Source organism: Solanum stenotomum, chromosome 7, assembly GCF_019186545.1.
Source record: "Solanum stenotomum isolate F172 chromosome 7, ASM1918654v1, whole genome shotgun sequence".
Lineage (NCBI taxonomy): Eukaryota > Viridiplantae > Streptophyta > Magnoliopsida > Solanales > Solanaceae > Solanum > Solanum stenotomum.
The window spans coordinates 4,603,694-4,620,547 of record NC_064288.1 but is presented as its reverse complement, the minus strand read 5'-3'; the positions used below and the strand labels follow the sequence as shown (position 1 = coordinate 4,620,547).

General features: G+C 31.9%; 1 protein-coding gene, 1 non-coding gene and 1 pseudogene across 9 annotated transcripts; 2 read left to right on the top strand and 1 right to left on the bottom strand.

The window, feature by feature from the left end:
• Positions 1-2,086: 2,086 nt before the first annotated feature.
• LOC125870340 (bet1-like SNARE 1-1) lies at positions 2,087-5,202 on the bottom strand. Of its 8 annotated transcripts, none has more exons than XM_049550749.1 (6): positions 5,068-5,186; positions 4,785-4,869; positions 3,279-3,417; positions 2,732-2,788; positions 2,578-2,637; positions 2,087-2,499 (listed from the first exon to the last, which is right to left on the bottom strand). In XM_049550749.1, exons 2-6 carry the CDS (start codon positions 4,796-4,798, stop codon positions 2,410-2,412), a joined length of 360 nt encoding a protein of 119 aa, XP_049406706.1. In that variant the 5' UTR covers positions 4,799-4,869; positions 5,068-5,186; the 3' UTR covers positions 2,087-2,409. The 8 variants fall into 8 exon arrangements, with proteins under 8 accessions (XP_049406706.1, XP_049406705.1, XP_049406707.1 ...); XM_049550748.1 differs by having other exon boundaries at positions 4,785-4,876; positions 5,068-5,177; XM_049550750.1 differs by having other exon boundaries at positions 5,011-5,148.
• Positions 2,176-2,246, top strand: TRNAG-GCC (transfer RNA glycine (anticodon GCC)). The gene has a single exon. It is a non-coding gene; the product is annotated as a tRNA-Gly (tRNA).
• A 9,415-nt stretch (positions 5,203-14,617) lies between the features above and the next one.
• Positions 14,618-16,326, top strand: LOC125871326 (hyoscyamine 6-dioxygenase-like; annotated as a pseudogene).
• Positions 16,327-16,854: the final 528 nt, after the last annotated feature.

Genomic DNA, 16,854 nt, shown 5'->3' with positions numbered 1-16,854 from the left:
TGCACTATTACAAAAAGGTGGATATAAGATATAAATTTGATTGGTTTAACATTTAGGTTCTTATCACTAAAAATAATTAAAATTTTAAAATTATAGGTCCAAAGTTATTTTTACCTATCCAAACCACTTAAAGAGACATTACCCAATTTTAAAAAGGAAAATAAAACAAGATAACTAAAAGATTCAAATTTCTAACCTCACTTAGAGAGGTGCACCCAACATAATCGCACGGTATAATACTTCAAGTGTGGGTTCACATATCTATATTTAAATATTTTTAAAAAATATAACACTACTATATATGATTTCAGGAGGGGAGCATGGGTTCACGTGAACCCGGTGACCCCCTCCTGGATACGCCTCTGCTTAAAAGCAATTGATTATCCTATCAAATTGAGTTAAAGTATCTATAATGTTAGTGTAAAGAAAATTATACACTCACATACTTATCTGTTGGAACAGGTAGCTTATTTTATTTCTCATATGGTGCTTGGTAAATACTTTAAAGTTTCGATTGATTTGAATTTGCATTAAGTACGTTTAACAAAATGGAAAAATGCTCTTATATATCCATCTGATTGATTAAGGATAAAGGCATCCTATATATATATCTACAATAACTATCAATCGGTGTTGGTATCAACCAATTTTTAAGAATATAAATTTCACTTTTTATAAAAGTATATCGGTAGAAATTCTTTCAGCTGATAGTATAGAGAATTCTTTAAACTTATATTGCATGTAAGTTAAACTATTACGCTACATCTTAAGAAATGTAGTCTCTAAATCTATGTTGGGTCTCATTTATGTGAAGAAATTTGAGACAATTGCATATAATAAGATAATTTAATTGTTCCTCAAAATATGTATATTCTTGTTCTCACTCTACCAAGTTAGTCTTGAATTGGATATTTGAACAATAATATGGGGAAAATATGGGACATGATGTTATGGACAATTATATTGTATGGAAACTAGTGGAATTTGGCAACTGTCGTACTCATATACTCGTACTTGTATGATCACAAAATATGTGGTTAATTGTATATCCTATAGATCATGTCTTATGTCACGCTAGAGGAATTAATATACAGGTTGTTACAGTGACAATTATATAGTTCCAAAATAGTGCTCTTGTAATTCCAAGGTACTTTATTGTTACATTGACTAAAAAAAATTATATATTAATTCATCACCAATAAGTTGTGAGCTAATATTGTGTATATACTATAAGAGATTTAACTTGACCCCTAGACCCTAGAATGTAATAAATAAGCAAAAACTTACAAATAATTAGTGGGTACATCGACCTTACCTTTAATAAGCAAAACAATAAATAATACTCCCTCCGTCCCATTTTATGTGGCAACATTTGACCGGGCACGGAGTTTAAGAAATAAATGAAGACTTTGAAATGTTTACCAAATTGCCCTTTTAAAAAGTAGACTCAATTTCTCTCTCCTCATAAATGTATTGGAGTATTATTTTAAGATTAAGTGGGACCAACAAGGATAAAAAATGAATTGTACCTTTAAATACTTTCCTTATAAGGAAATGTGACATTCTTTTTGGGACTGACCAAAAAGGAAATGTTGCCACATAAAATGGGACGGAGGGAGTAGTTGAAGTCAATCTTCAAAGGAAAAACACTAGCAACCTATGTATGTATCCTTTCAATAAAAATAAAGAGACTTAACTAAGAAACAAATTATATTTCTCATATCACCTTCTAAAGATATGTAATTGTCACGCCCCAATCCTAAGTTTAGACAAAATCGACACTCCATGTTTTAATTTGTTTGAGTTGAGATAAATATCTTATTATCATAAGCAAAGTTTTTTAGAAAGAAAGAAATTCCATTCGTAAGCTTTCATTTAAAGAAAAAAATGTAATATCCAATAAAATAGAAAGTTTTGCCAACTTTACAATTATGAATATACTAAACTCATTTAATCTATGAAGCCTCTAATAAATAATGAATAAATTGTTTGACTAGGATAACGCTCCCGACATGCCTATGACCAACAAAAAAAACTGAAATAAAAGTACCCTAAACTATAGAAGAACAACTCAAGGGGTCGGCTTAATAAGTAGTGTGTCATATATCATAAAACTGCAAGAATTTTCTATATGCACAACATATTATACATTGAAAAACAATACAAAAACAACAAGCACCAGTGGTCTAGTGGTAGAATAGTACCCTGCCACGGTACAGACCCGGGTTCGATTCCCGGCTGGTGCAACCTTTTTAATTTTATCTTTTCAAACACGGTAAAAGTATCTGTTGCATCAAAAATATCTTTATACAAAATTTTTACACTGAGGAATTGGAAGCATAATTTTGAGTAAACACAACATCATCTTCTGCAAACAAAATCACGACACATCCCAATTTTCAATGCTAATTACCTAGTGAGATAGTATACCACCAAAAAGAGGACAACAAATGAGGCTACTAGTGTAAACATTCTTTGGCTTGATTTAGTCTCAAATACCTGGAAAAGGCAAGGAAACAATTTTAGATTCAGCTTACACGTCAAGGCTAGGGCGAAATTGGAATAAAGGTTACATACCATCTTAAATTTATCCATTGTGCCAGATAAAACTCCCCTTGAAGAATCCATATCATTACCCTGAACAGCCAAACAAGAAAAGCTCACACGAATTTTCAGGCAATACAGCAAATATAAAAACTTGAGGTAAGTTACATAATTGAAGTGGGCTGACCATTCTGTCCAGCATCCTATTATGAGTATCCACTTCCTCATGTATATCACCTGATAACTGTTGGATATAAAGCTTCATCAGAATAAGTCTAAAAATCTTCAAAAGTTCAAGATGCTCATTGTCAACAACACAGCTATGACACACATTCAGTGATGATGTAGAAGAGAAAGAAACTTAAGAAGAAACTCAAATACTTAAGTTGCAACTTAAAGAGAACAGGGTTTTTCCAACCTAATGCAATAGTTAAATAGCCATGACAATAACTAGGTTGAGAAACTTAGAAGAACTCAAACACTTCATTAATTCTTCACTTTGAGGAAGATTGTCTATATTTTACCCCATCAGAGATCAAATAGTTGGGCTCTGTCTACTACTTCTTAAGAAAAAACTTTCCCAAAGGAGCCTCAATTACCCTTTAAGACTTAAGAGTGGTCTACTGTTCAAAGAAGACAACCAAAATAATTGATTTTTCACATGGCAGTTAACATAGACAAAAATAAAATTTAAACTGGATAAAGCTAATAGCTTCTACATCTGCAGGACTTACTCTTTTCAGCAGATTGACTCTATCTTGCAGCCCGTCCATTGCTTTCTCATTCTCTTGTTCATCCATTTCATGTGAAGCATATGATGACGAAGCCCTTATACCACCTTCTTCAATACCATCAAATAGTGCTGCTCTGTTGCTACGTTCCCTAAATTCAAGGATTGTTAAGCAACTATAGGAAGAGATAGGTGCAAATAAGAATGTTCCTTTTCATTACAAGAACAAAAACAGCCCTGCTTATAGAATAACCCCACCCCAGTAGAATAGCATGGATAAGGCTCGAAACAAAGTTGTCACTTCAAGTTCTTTTTTTGGGGGGTCTCTCCTTGCCATTTCAAATTAACCCCCCCCCTCCCATGCCAAATATGAGAGTCTATGGCTGTGACAGAAATGATAAAGTTCGCTATCAAAGCTGGATCGAGCCTATAGCCCCATGTTTACATCTCATGCCACATAAAAGGAGAAAACGGGCACGGGCAGCATTCATGTCCGGTGCACAATCAGGATATTGATCATAACATTTTCTTTTGACAGATGAGAGAATTTTAGTCATAGATACTACAGCAACTTAAAGTTCGTATCTGTCCTACTTAATCTGAGGACTTTAAGAAACAAATAGATTTAGCAATTGGGTTAGGAGAATGATAGTCATCACTAATAAAGCTTTCATAGTACCCGAATAAGATAAAATCAACTCTATGTTACCTAATTACACATTTTGAGGCCCTTTCCAAGGTCATATGTATTTACAGAGGAAGGAAGTCATCTTTGGTAGGGAGCACTTTACCCCTAAAGCAAGACTTTCCGGCATGAGGATTAGTCACGCCAAAAGTGTACACCGGACATCAGGTCTAGGAAAACCACATATATCTTTGAGAATATCATTGTCCATCTGGTACATAAATTGGTGTAAAATAGTAATCTCTGTCGTAATAAATTATGAAAGAGAACTGACAAGATTCTTAAACCTACTTCAGAAAAACACAGGAAATCTTCTTTGAACGAGAAAAAAGAAAAGATTAGTGAAACATACAACATTATGGCCTAAGTAATATCAAACCAGGTCTATTTAGTCCACTGTCATGCATGTCAAATATTGTTTGAGAAGAGGTAAAATTCAGCTACACGACCAATGAGGATTCACATAGCCAACCCGAACTTGCTTAGGATTTTTTAACATAGTAGTAGTTGTTGTTAAAGTATTATAAGAAACTACGCTAGGTGGAGAAATGCATCCTACTATCATGTGAATATTCTGATTACCACAATTATCAACCAATCAACCAACTATACTTCAATCCTAAACTAGTTGAGGCGATGATATACATATGAATCCTCTGTATCTACATCCACCCAATGCAGGCCCATTCACCAAAAGTATCAATGTATTCCAAAAAAAATACATCTGATCCTATCTCGATATAAGTAAAAGGTATCAAATGATTGAATCTGTGCTACTAACATGATTAATATTACGAATCAAATGAAAAATCATTGAAACCAAACCTTCGAGAATTCATGGCTAACGGAGATTGGAGGTCGCACTCGGAGTGATTTGAAACTTTTGTTCTGGTGGATCACAACACGAAACCTGTAAGCTAATTGCAACAATAGATCAATTATTTAGCCCATCAATATCCTAATTATCAAACTAACAACCCTAGTTTACAGATGCGAGAAATCAATTGAAAATCAAACACAAATCAGAAGATAAAATGGCGCGTAATCGTACATCAATTCATCGGAAAACAGAGTTTCAGATCTGCCGGAGAATTTTGGTGGAGATTACCTGCCGTCTGCAGCTGATCGCCGACTTCAGTGAAGATACTGTATAAATTCCTTTTGCTTACTACCGGGAAGATTAGGAAGGCCAAATCAGTTACAAGTAGAAGTTGCTGCTTTTTAAAAAATAACTTTATCCGTTTATTTTAAAGTAGAATTTATTATTTATATTGGAGTAATTTTTATCTATAAATTTTAATTTACCAAAATGGTTAAAGTTTGAAATCGGAGAGAATGATTTTATAATATATTTCAAAAATTGATGCTTGAATTAATCCAAAAATTAAAAAAATTGAACTTTGTACTTGCCACATGAAACTCATTTTTTGCTATGGAAGAGTTAAAAATAAATGTAATTCTCATGTTCAAGATAAACCACTAAGGTTGAATATAAATTATAAGCCAAAAATAAATGTTTGATGCAGCATCAACTCTTATTTGTGAATTGGACGAACTATAGGGTTATGCATTTATTTTTTATTCTTTCCTAATAAATCAATAGGTTTATGTATTTCGTGAACATTAGAATTTTGTGCCATCAACTTTAAGCAAGGAAGTGTTCAAATGAAGGCAGTTTCTTAGTTGATGCATAGAGTAGTAGTTCAATTATTTCACATTTGGATGTCAGAGTCGCCTACAGTAGCAGAGCCAGGAATTTTACAAAAAATGTGTAAAATTTAAAGAAGCAATAACAAAATATTTGAACGTATGTTCACATTTATTTTGCTCAACCCAACTACTTTACCAATTACCATGAGATCGCTTCCTGCACATGTAAATGCCTCTTTATAAAAGATGAAATCGTGTTTCTACTTTTCGACTATGATGTTTAGCACTATCAACTTGTGTTGAGAATATAATCAAATAAATAAAAGTGTGTTCTCTCAAACAGTTTAAGTTTTTAGATGAGATAGTCACACACTTCAATAACTTTTAGATGAGATGGTCACACACTTTACTTTTAAATGTAAAACTGTTTTTGCTCTGTAAATAAATAAAAATGTGTACTCTCTACTGCTACTTTCTTAATTACGAGTTCGACATGAAACTTGTTAGAAGTGCATAGTTTCTCCTGGCTTTGTTTTCGCTAAATAGTGAATTGTTTGATGTCCTAACAAGTTAACAAACTATGAATGCCTATAACATGAAAGATGGAGTAATATTTATGGAAAGCAAAAGGATTTCTGTTCTGTTTATCGACTTTAACAAGCATGAAAGCATTGCAATTTGCAGCCAGGGGCGAGAAAATTAGCTTATGAAAATATGATCCGTTCAAGTTTGTGACCCGTACATTTATTAGTTCAACATATTTTGACTTGTCCAATCCAATCCATCTGAAATGAGACTGATATATGTAGCTTAAATAAATCAATAAGAAATTGCCAATATTTATATATAGTCATAATAAATAATTTCTTTTTTATGCATTAGCTAGTTAAAAAAAATTATAGAACGACAAAAAAAAGAACTAATTAAAATTTTGTAAGTACTGGGTGAGTTGAGTAATGATTTTAGTTCAAATTTGTTTCAGTTCATGTAATTTTTGTGAGTCCATGACCTGTTTATTCATCAACTTAATTAGCTTATTTTGCTATATGAATTTAATTCAACTCATTCATTTGATACCTCTCGTAGGAAGCTAATGATCTTGAAAAATGTCTACAGACCAATAATCATACACTCACTGAGCTTTCCTTCTAATTCCCAAAAATTCAATTATCAGTCGAGTGGAAGCCGGTTTCTCTCCATCTACTAGCTAGCTTCCCTTGATTATCCAAGAAATTAATTTTTTTCCCCATCTGGACAACTTTAATGACATATAGTTGTGTTAATAGGCAAAGGCGTATTTAAGGGGTCATCGGATTCACGTGAAACCATGGTCCCCTCCCCAGATCATATATAGTAGTTTTATATTTTTTAAAAAAATATTAAAATATAGATGTGTGAACCCACACTTGAAGTATCACATAATGCGATTATGACTGGGTGCACCTCTCTCCGTGAGGTTAGAAATTTGAATTTTATATTTATCTTGTTTTATTTTTCTTTCTAAAATTAGATAACACTTCTCTAAGTGGTAATTGGTGTATATATATATATATATATATATATATATATATAAGAATTAATTTTAGACCTATAATTTTAAAATTTTAATGGTTTCAGTAGTAAAATTCTAAATGTCAAACCAAACAAATTTATATCATAGATCAACCTTTTTATAACAGTGCACCCATCATCTCAAAAACCTAGATACGCCTCTGTAATAATAAGTTTGCATGTTTGCTGTATTTCATAAATGACAAAGGTGAGTTGTGCAGCTGATGCATGAACGTAACGTAACATAACATAACATAACATGGAATTAAGTTTTACCCTTTTTTCTGCAAAATGCCATTTTCTTTTGTTACGATGACGAATCTCTAATATACTATCGAGTTCGGAGTCAAAAGGGCAAAAAAAATTGTCAAAAATTTCAAAATGGCACATCAAATTTTTGTAAAATCAAAAGGGCAAAATCGCTCCCGACGAAGCGATTTCCCTCTGACACAATGACGAAAAATCGCTTCCCTAGTAGCGATTTTGTCTAAAAACTTTTTTTCTTTTTTTTTATTAAAATCGTTGCTAGTAAAATTTTATTTTTATTTTTTCTTAAAAATCGTTGTCAAAACAAATCTTTTTAATATTCTTTTATTATTATTTATGATATATAATTCAATTTTCCTCATGCTTCAACAATTTTATTGAGTATAATCGTCTTGTTTATCATTTTTATATTATTAATAATTAATAATAGGCATGAAAAACGCTCCCCCTGCAGCAATGTGTAAGGAAAAAAAAATCCTGACTTAAAATTGCTGCTAAGGCAGCGATTTTTAATAAAATAAAAAAAAAATTACAAAATTGCTGGTAGGGCTGTGATTTTTAATAAAAAAAAAGGAAAAAAGTTTTTAGACAAAATCGCTGCCTTTTGGTCATTGTGTCTGAGGGAAATCGCTTCGTCAGGAGCGATTTTGCCCTTTTGGTTTTAAAAAAATTTGATGTGCCCTTTTGAAATTTTTGACAATTTTTTTTGCCCATTTGACTCCGGTAACACTTCCATTTGACTATACACCTACTTTGCCACTTGTTTTCCTCCCTATATACATATACTAGATGGGGATGGCCCGTGCTGAGCACGGACCCAACATAATAAATGTGCTCACCGTTGATGATAAATTTTATTGTTGAAAAATATATAAAGCACAATTACAAGGAAATAATTTATTTAAATTATGTGTGTAATAGTAAAAAGGATGATGTAATAAGTAAGAAACAAAGTATGCTTATTGAATCTATTAATTGTACACAATAACAAATCATCTATAAAGTAGAAGAAATTAAATGTTGAGAGAAAAGGAAAGGAGAATGTTGCAGACGTTGTTGGAAACATTTTGCTTTTATCTGTCATTCAAATTTTAGTGGTTTCACAACTTCTGGACTTTCCAATGTTGCCATGAGAAACATCAATTGTACAGTTCTTTTTTCCTCTTTTGATGTTGTATGTTTGTCACGACCCGAGCCTACACCCTGGACGTGGCCGGTACTTGAAGACCATTGCTGGTCCCCAAGCGAACCCTCATCCTGGCTGACTACAAGCGGAAAACTGATTCAAGCATACAAAGCTTAAAAACTGAAATAAAAGTTCATAAGACTTAAATACAAACTTTAAGTCCAAAGAAAACTATATATAATAAAATATATACAACTCGCCATAAAAAGGAAACTTTAGTCTTTAAAACATTTAATAAAATAAATAATACAGACTTCTCAACTGTACTGACTATCTATGAAGCCTCTAACTGATAAAGATGGAAGTCGGGATAAGACCCACGACATCCTAACAACTGATATAATTGAAAGGTAAATGAAATCCTCCGAAAGCAAGGAGGCTCACCATAGCTAACTCGAACTCTCGGATGTATCAACGAAGCTCCTGTTGATGATCCTGAATACCTGTGTCTGCATCATGAAAAGATGCAGGCCAAATGGCTCAGTACGTGGAATGTACGAGCATGTAAGGGGAATTCTAAAACGTAAACATAAGCTTGAAACTTGATAAAAAAGGAAACATACTTGCCTGTTTTCAATCTTACTCAACTCAAGGAATACTCCAAACTACTCAAACTTACTCAACTTAGAAGTACTCAAGGATATGATATTCGACTCAAAGATATGATATTCGACTCAAAGATATGATATTCGACTCTGGATACTCAACTCAATATGACTGAACTTATTTCAACATAAAGCAATTTAAAACAAGTGCAATATAAAGAAACAAACTATTTATAAAAATGCTGTGAAATCTGTGTGTATGCAAGGATACAACATAACTCTGAAATGTATATAAAAATACAATAAACTGATGTATATAAAAATACAATAACTTCTGTGGGAGTTTCTCTAACCGACAACCATCACATAAGAGCTATAGTGATGATACAGCGATCTACCTCACGCTGCCAGCGCATCCTATACCCGGCCAAAGGTATAGGACCTGAACTGCCTAATGGATCCACTAGTCTATTTCGAAAAAGGTTCATCTAAAAAGTATGACCCTTTTCTACCCATGGTGGCTACATGGTTTATGGAGGCTGTGAGTTGTCTAAACTCTCCCCCATATCGGTGCTCAATACTACTCCCAAAAATATACTAGCTCTTATGTTTTAAAAACATACTTCTTTCTGCTGATTTGAGATAATTGCTCAAAAACTTAGCTCAAAGGCTATCTTGGAAATCTCAGTTTCCCTGCTTGCTTCATTTAGAAAGCTATTACTCTTTTCTGAAAACTAGCCCGAAGGCCCTTTGGAAATCTCAGTTTCCGTTCTTATTTAAATGTGAAAACATTTATAAACTCTTTGGGAATACTTAGTCCCCATATACTTTTGAAGAAAAAGACTTCAAACTTTACTCTTTACTCTTTACTGAACTCAAAACTTAAGTCTTAAAACAAAGTTAAAACGTTTGTAAAAGACTTCTTAAAATATGGTTCATACCGAATTATGGACATGAACTACTCAATGCAAGGTTTTCAATAACCATAGATAGAACTCAAATACTTGGAACTCAAGAACTTCAATGATATTACTAATTTCAAGAATGCTCAACTCAGAGGGTTCGTGCGGAATTATAAGCATGAACGACTCAACTCAAAGACTCAAAGATACTTCTCTTCTCAAGACTGCTCGACTTATAGGATTCATGCGGAATTATGGGCATGAACAATTCAACTCAAAGACTTTATGGGTAACATGTAATAGTCCCATGCTTAGAAATATAATCTCAAAGGGGATTAGGAACTCAATACTCAAGACTTAGAACTTGAAGATACTACTCCTCTCAAAGATACTCAACTTCTGGAGTTCATGCGGAATTTATGGGCATGAACGACTTGACTCGTAGGTCTACATAACATTATGAAACTCATGTATGTGACTCTTCTCATTCTCTGACTTACTTCCTCAAAACTTAGTTCAAATCGATAGTTGATCTCAAAGGATTCACAATTGAACTCAAAGGCTTCCTTGAACTCTACTCTTAACTCTCTCTTGAATTTGAATTATGAATTCAAGAGTTATGATTCATGATATGAAGGATCTCAATAACAATATAGCTATTCGATAATTAGGAATATAACTTTTAAAAGAAACGTGAATTCAAGAACTCAAAATCAACTTATCTCAAGAATACTCAAATCTAGGGAAAGTTTCCTAGATTACTCTTTTACTGATCTGAAAGTAGATGTAGGGTGTGAGGACGAACTAGTCCAACACTATGATAGCCTTACATACCTAGAAGAACAAGATTATTGAAGAATCTTGAAGAATCTTTAAGAATCTTGAAGAAGAACTTGATTAGAAGCCTTGAAACCCTAGCTTGAAGGTAAACAATCAAGAAGACCTTTCTTGAGATTCTCGAGTTAGTTTCTTAAAATCTCTATAGCCAAAAATTATGATTTTCATGAGTGAAGATGAAAATCTGATTGTTTTGAGCTTTTTATTAGTCAAGAAATTCGTTGATGGTTTTCTTGGAGGTAAAAAGACAAAAACCGATTATTTTCAATATTTTCCCGTCGGCTAATTCGTAACAGCACTGTATAGGTTACTAAAATAGTCATAACTTTTTACTCAGATATTGGATTGACGTGAAATTGGTGGGGTTGGAAAGTAGATTCAATTACCTTTAATTGGATAGGTTATGGCTCACGTAACTCTTAATATTCTAAGAGATATGGTCGTTTAAAGTTGACCTAAGCAGAATCTTACTTCAAAACTTAATAAACTTCAAGAACTCATCAAGAACTTAAATCCATAAATTTCAAGAACGAAATTACGCTGAATAAATCATGATTGGCGTGTGGGTGAAAGAACCCAACACTATGGAAGCTTACATACCTCTTAGGGATTAAACCCATGGCGAAAATCCGCAACAAGATGCAAGAATCTCGACGAACGCTTTCATCCTTTCTCTTTTCTCCTCTTTTCTCTTCTTCTTTTCTCTTCTTGAATTCTCAACTAAAACCCTAGACGTATTTTAGGATTATAAAACTGAACCTAATAGGATTAGACCCTTAAAATATTACTAAAAACGAAATAAATCTGATTGGGTAAGGAAAAGACCAAACTACCCCTCTAAAACCCGGTTTTGACTTTCCTTAACTGGACAGCCTAACTTCAAAAGGCCATAGCTCACTCATCCGACCTCGAAACTTATCAAACTCGGCGGCGTTGGAAAGATAATTCTAAGATGTTTCCTACGGTATCTGGTAGAACGCCTAAATCATCCTGAGCTAGGAGTTATGGTCATTTGAAGTCGACCCAAAACTCATACTTAAGCATAACTTGCAAATTTCAGATTTTGCTATTTCCAATTTAATTCTTTTTGAAACTCAAGGTGCTACATCTAGTGACCTTAACACTTAAGAAATTTTAAATTCCTTGGTAAAATCTCACTCACTACGAAGAACGGTTCGAGTCTTAGTTCGAAAATTTTCTGGGGTGTTACAATGTTCTTGTATGAAATGAGGGAATGAATATTTAATTCCTATACCCTTTCTTGAACGTAGTTAATTGCCTTAATGCTATTATTGTGGACTCTCTTTTCTCTTCTTTTGAGTATTCTCTTGTTGGGTTGAAACCTCAATTTACATTCTAATATCATATATTATATTATATTATATACTATTAGAAATATTCAGAACATGTACAACAGACATCAGTATGATGCCGATTTGAACGATTTGCAAATACTAACTAATATAATACAACCAAAATAATATAGCAGAAGTTTCAGTTTTGGTATATAAGATTAGCATGTCATTGTTTATCATATGTAGAGGACGCTGGAGTTCGCTTCTTAGTAGCTAATCTTCTTCATTCAAAAAACCATAGCATAGGAAGACTGGTTCATTTTATTCCCCCTATTAAGCAAAAGTGACAAAATAGAGTGAGGAAGTTCCTGTAATTAGACAGTTTAAGGTCTGTCAGAAACTGGAAATATGGCAACACATAGTTTTAGAAGCAAAACTTTGAAGCTAAATTTATATGCTCATTAGGTATCAAATAGAAAGTCATGTTTTAAACATATATATTTGCCCATGTGGACATAAAAAATAATGCAAAATTATAAATAGTAATGTGTCCACGTGGACACATATATACCTTTAAAATACACTATTAAATAGTTCAGGGGGTAAAAAATACACTATTAAATAGTTCAGGGCTAATAGGTCCTCATGAAAGTTTAGTATTGCAACAGCAAATTCGACCAAAGTTGGAGTATTTTTCAAACCCTTATCCCTATATAATAACTAATGCATTAATTTTCTCTTCTTCAAAATTTCTGAGTGATTTCAATTAGGATGCAAATGCATAGTCTTTTAAAAATGTCTGCATATATAATATGAAAATGAAAAGTAAAGAATGTTTTCAACAATTATAAGAAAATCTATCACATACAAGAAAATCGATTGTATATGTTTTTATGTAGTTCCACCTTATTTTTGTTCTTCAAAATGCATGATATAATTGTTAGTACTTAGTAGTCCGGCATTGGTGTGTGGTCATAAAATTAATATAAAACTAACTTAGAGAAAAAAATATTTAAATATGATAAAATGACTAATTGAAAATTATTCTTCCAGCACAATTTGAAATTAAAAAAAAAAAAATCAGGCCAAGATATTTCAAAATTCAGATGGTAGTATTATAAAGATATCAAGTTTCATCAACTATCCTAACACAAAGAGATTACTCCATCACTAAAAATAGATTTAACAAAAAATTAATACAAGAAAAAGACTAGAAAAAGAGACCAAGATTAAGAGCCCGTTTGGATTGACTTAAAAAAAGTAGTTTTTAAGTAAAAAATAAAAAGTAATTGAAATGATTTTTAAGTCAAAAATAAAAAGTAGGGGAGACCTACTTTTGATTTTTGACTTATTTTAAGTTATTTTTTACCTTGCCAAACACTTCCTAACTTATTTTAAGTCATTTTTTTTACTTATTTTAAATTATTCTTTATATTTGTCAAACACTTCCAGAAGTCAAAAATTAACTTAAAAGTAGATTTGACCAACTTTTAAGTCAATCCAAACACCATCTAACTCTTTTCTTCTCCTTAGAAAACTTAAAAAACTAAAAAGGAAGAATACTAAATGAATGATAATTGGATATTCTTCCTTCTACAAACATATGCCTATTTATAGAAAAAAATTAGCCAAGCCTTGATTGATATTTTGCAAGACATATCAATATATCAATGAGGTTTTGACATGATAATTTATCATGCAATCTTGATGAAATTTTGGCATGACTATTATTATGAAATTTTGGTGAGAAATTCAAATGTCTTTGTGAGAAATTTTATGATTTTATCTTTTTTTTTACCTCTCCATTAACGGGCCTGTATCCATTTCATGTTATATGTGTGGGCTGATAATATTGTAGGTCTGTTGAAGACCAGCAAGCCCGTAATGGACAGACACACTAGGTTAAGACATTTAAGTCTATAAATATGAGATTAAATCCCTTCTTCTGTCTTAATCTAAGACATATTTTATAAAGTGTCAGCCGTCATAAGCTTAAGTAGAAGAACACTCAAGCCAACTCATTTTCAGTTGTTCATTGCCATGGCGAATGAAGGTACACACCTCATTTGCCTATTTTACTATATTATATAAGTGTTCTCGATCTATATAATTATTAACAGTTGTGTTTATAATATTTTCTAACAATTCAATGTCAAAAAAAATAATTAAAGTTGGAGTGATAACATGATACGTAACTAAGAATGTAATGTTTGCAATAAAATAGTCATGGGAGTTTGTGGGCTATAGTTGATTAATTAAAGTATACATGTCTCATTCTTTTTTTTTTTTAAATTTAATCAATAAAGAAATAATTAAATAACTATTTACATAAGCACCAGCCACATGTACTTAATTATTATTAATTCATTCGATACACTGATCCATATTTAAATTTGCTTGAATAGAAGAAGATTTGAAGGCAATTATGGAGAAACATAACACAAAATGGTTCAATGTTGAATGTGTGCCTCAGTGCTTTACATTTTCCAAAGAAGAAAGACCAGGTGATGCCCCTATACCCATATGCAACAAAATCCCAGTCATTGATCTTGGAAAATCACAAAAAATTGAAACAATCAAGCAACTCTTGCAAGCTGGTCAAGAATTTGGATTTTTCCAGGTATACTAATTTCCTTTTTTCTCAAATGAGGAAACAATCTTTCTATCCTGTAAAGATAGAGATAAAGTTTGCGTACTATTTATCCTTCTCAAACTACACTTATGAGATTGTACTGCATATGTTGTTGTTTCAAGAAAAAACAAGCAGGTTTTTAAAATTTTAGTATGAATTTAAATTGTTGACCTGAAACCCCGTATATGTTATATATGAAAAAAACATATATAATAAATATATGTATGTGTGTGTATGTGTATAAAATAATTAAATTGAATCGCATTTGAATTCGATGTCTTTAAATCTTTAATCCACTTCTAGAGTCTGGACTAAAAAATATTGTAGGTGATGAGAGGCGGATGTACCCAAATAAGTTCATTCGAATTTAGTAACTTTACCTTAGAACTTGAGTACTATATGTTAAAATATTCACTAAATTATGAGATAATTGCAATGCATATTCTCATTTGAATTCGATGTCTCTAAATCTTTAATCCACTTCTAGAGTCTTGCCGGCCTAAAAAAGATTGCATATGTTATGAGAGGCGGATGTAGCCAGACAAGTTCATTCAAATTTAGTAACTTATCTTAGACGACTTTGACTATATGTTAAAATATTCACTAGATATGAATGAACAAACAATATACGTCAAATCTCTCTCTATATATAAATATATACTTTTTGACTTTTCAGAAGATTAGCTGAACAGACTACTTCCTACAATCAAGTAGAAATTGAATTAAACTATTGACGAATTTTTTTTTTTATCAATTATATAGAAGTAGTTGGAAGATATGTAGCGGAAATAAGGAAGCTGAGTTTGACAATTTTGGAGCTAATATTGCCAAAAGAGCTTGACTTTAGGTAATGTGAGTGGTTTTCAAGTTTTGGTAGATGGAAAATGGATGTGGATTGATGCTGTGCCAAATGCTTTTGTTGTCAACATAGGCAATCAATTAGAGGTATGTAGCTATCTATAACCTATTATATAGTATATAACTTTGTTATATATTCGCGGTTAAACTTGTATTCAATAAAATATTAACAGTAAACACTATTTTGTGTTTTTTTTATGAATGAAATAGATAATCAGTAATGGGATGCTAAGAAGTGTGGAGCATAGAGCAGTAACAAATTCAAAGGAAGCAAGAACATCAATAGCCATATTTGTGAATCCAACTCCAAACATTGTTGAGCCAGCAAAAGTCTTGTTGAATGACTCTAATCCACCTCTCTACAAATCAATTCTCTACAAAGATTTTGTCAATGCTTCCAAAGCTTTTGGTGCTCATACTGATGTCATACAAAATGACACATAATCCAAGGCGCGTTTGGACATGATTTCAAATGTGTGATTTGAAATCAGGTTGGTTTGAAATTTGGATCTCTTAAGTTATATTTTTAGTTTGTGAAAACTATCAAAACTTTTATTCCAACCCTTTATTGTGTATAAATAATTTCTTCATGTTGTTGGAAGAACAATTTTCATTATCTTTAAATGAATTATTGTTTTTTTTAATTTGTGATATTTGATATGTTTTTGTCTTGGGCTGAATTTCTATTTTAATCTTTGTTAGATTTTAGCTCCTAGTTTATACTAGAAGAGCTTATTGAATTCTGCAGGTACATCTATAGTGATTGAAATCTTCTTAAGAACATTGTCTAGCACGCTTCATGTTGGGTTATGAAGGGTGATTAGGGCGTCATGCGGAAGCTTACAATTGCAATCAAGACGGTGATAAATTAGATGACAAATAAAGCGATACTAAAACATAATATTATTAATATGAAAACTAATTTAAAAGAAAAATATTATAACTGTTGAGAGAATAAATCTCCCATAAACTAAACTCTTTAAATGTCTACATTGTGGATACTATTTTTGTGTTTTTGATATGAGAAGAGGGGTGTTCAATTTATAGAGTTCCAAACTTTTCTTCCAAGGAAAGAAAAACTCAAATATGGAAGAATATTATATTTTCCTTTCAGGAAAAGTAAAAACATTTATGGTAATGTTTTTTTTCTTTTCTTTTAGGAAAAAATAAAC

What these genes read in the sequence shown, in the direction of transcription:
- LOC125870340 (XM_049550744.1), bottom strand. An exon ending in GAGTCAATCTGCTGAAAAGA is followed by an intron (nt 2,789 to 3,278) that starts GTAAGTCCTGCA and finishes TATATCCAACAG; the next exon opens with TTATCAGGTGATATACATGA. An exon ending in CAATGGATAAATTTAAGATG is followed by an intron (nt 2,500 to 2,577) that starts GTATGTAACCTT and finishes TGCCTTTTCCAG; the next exon opens with GTATTTGAGACTAAATCAAG.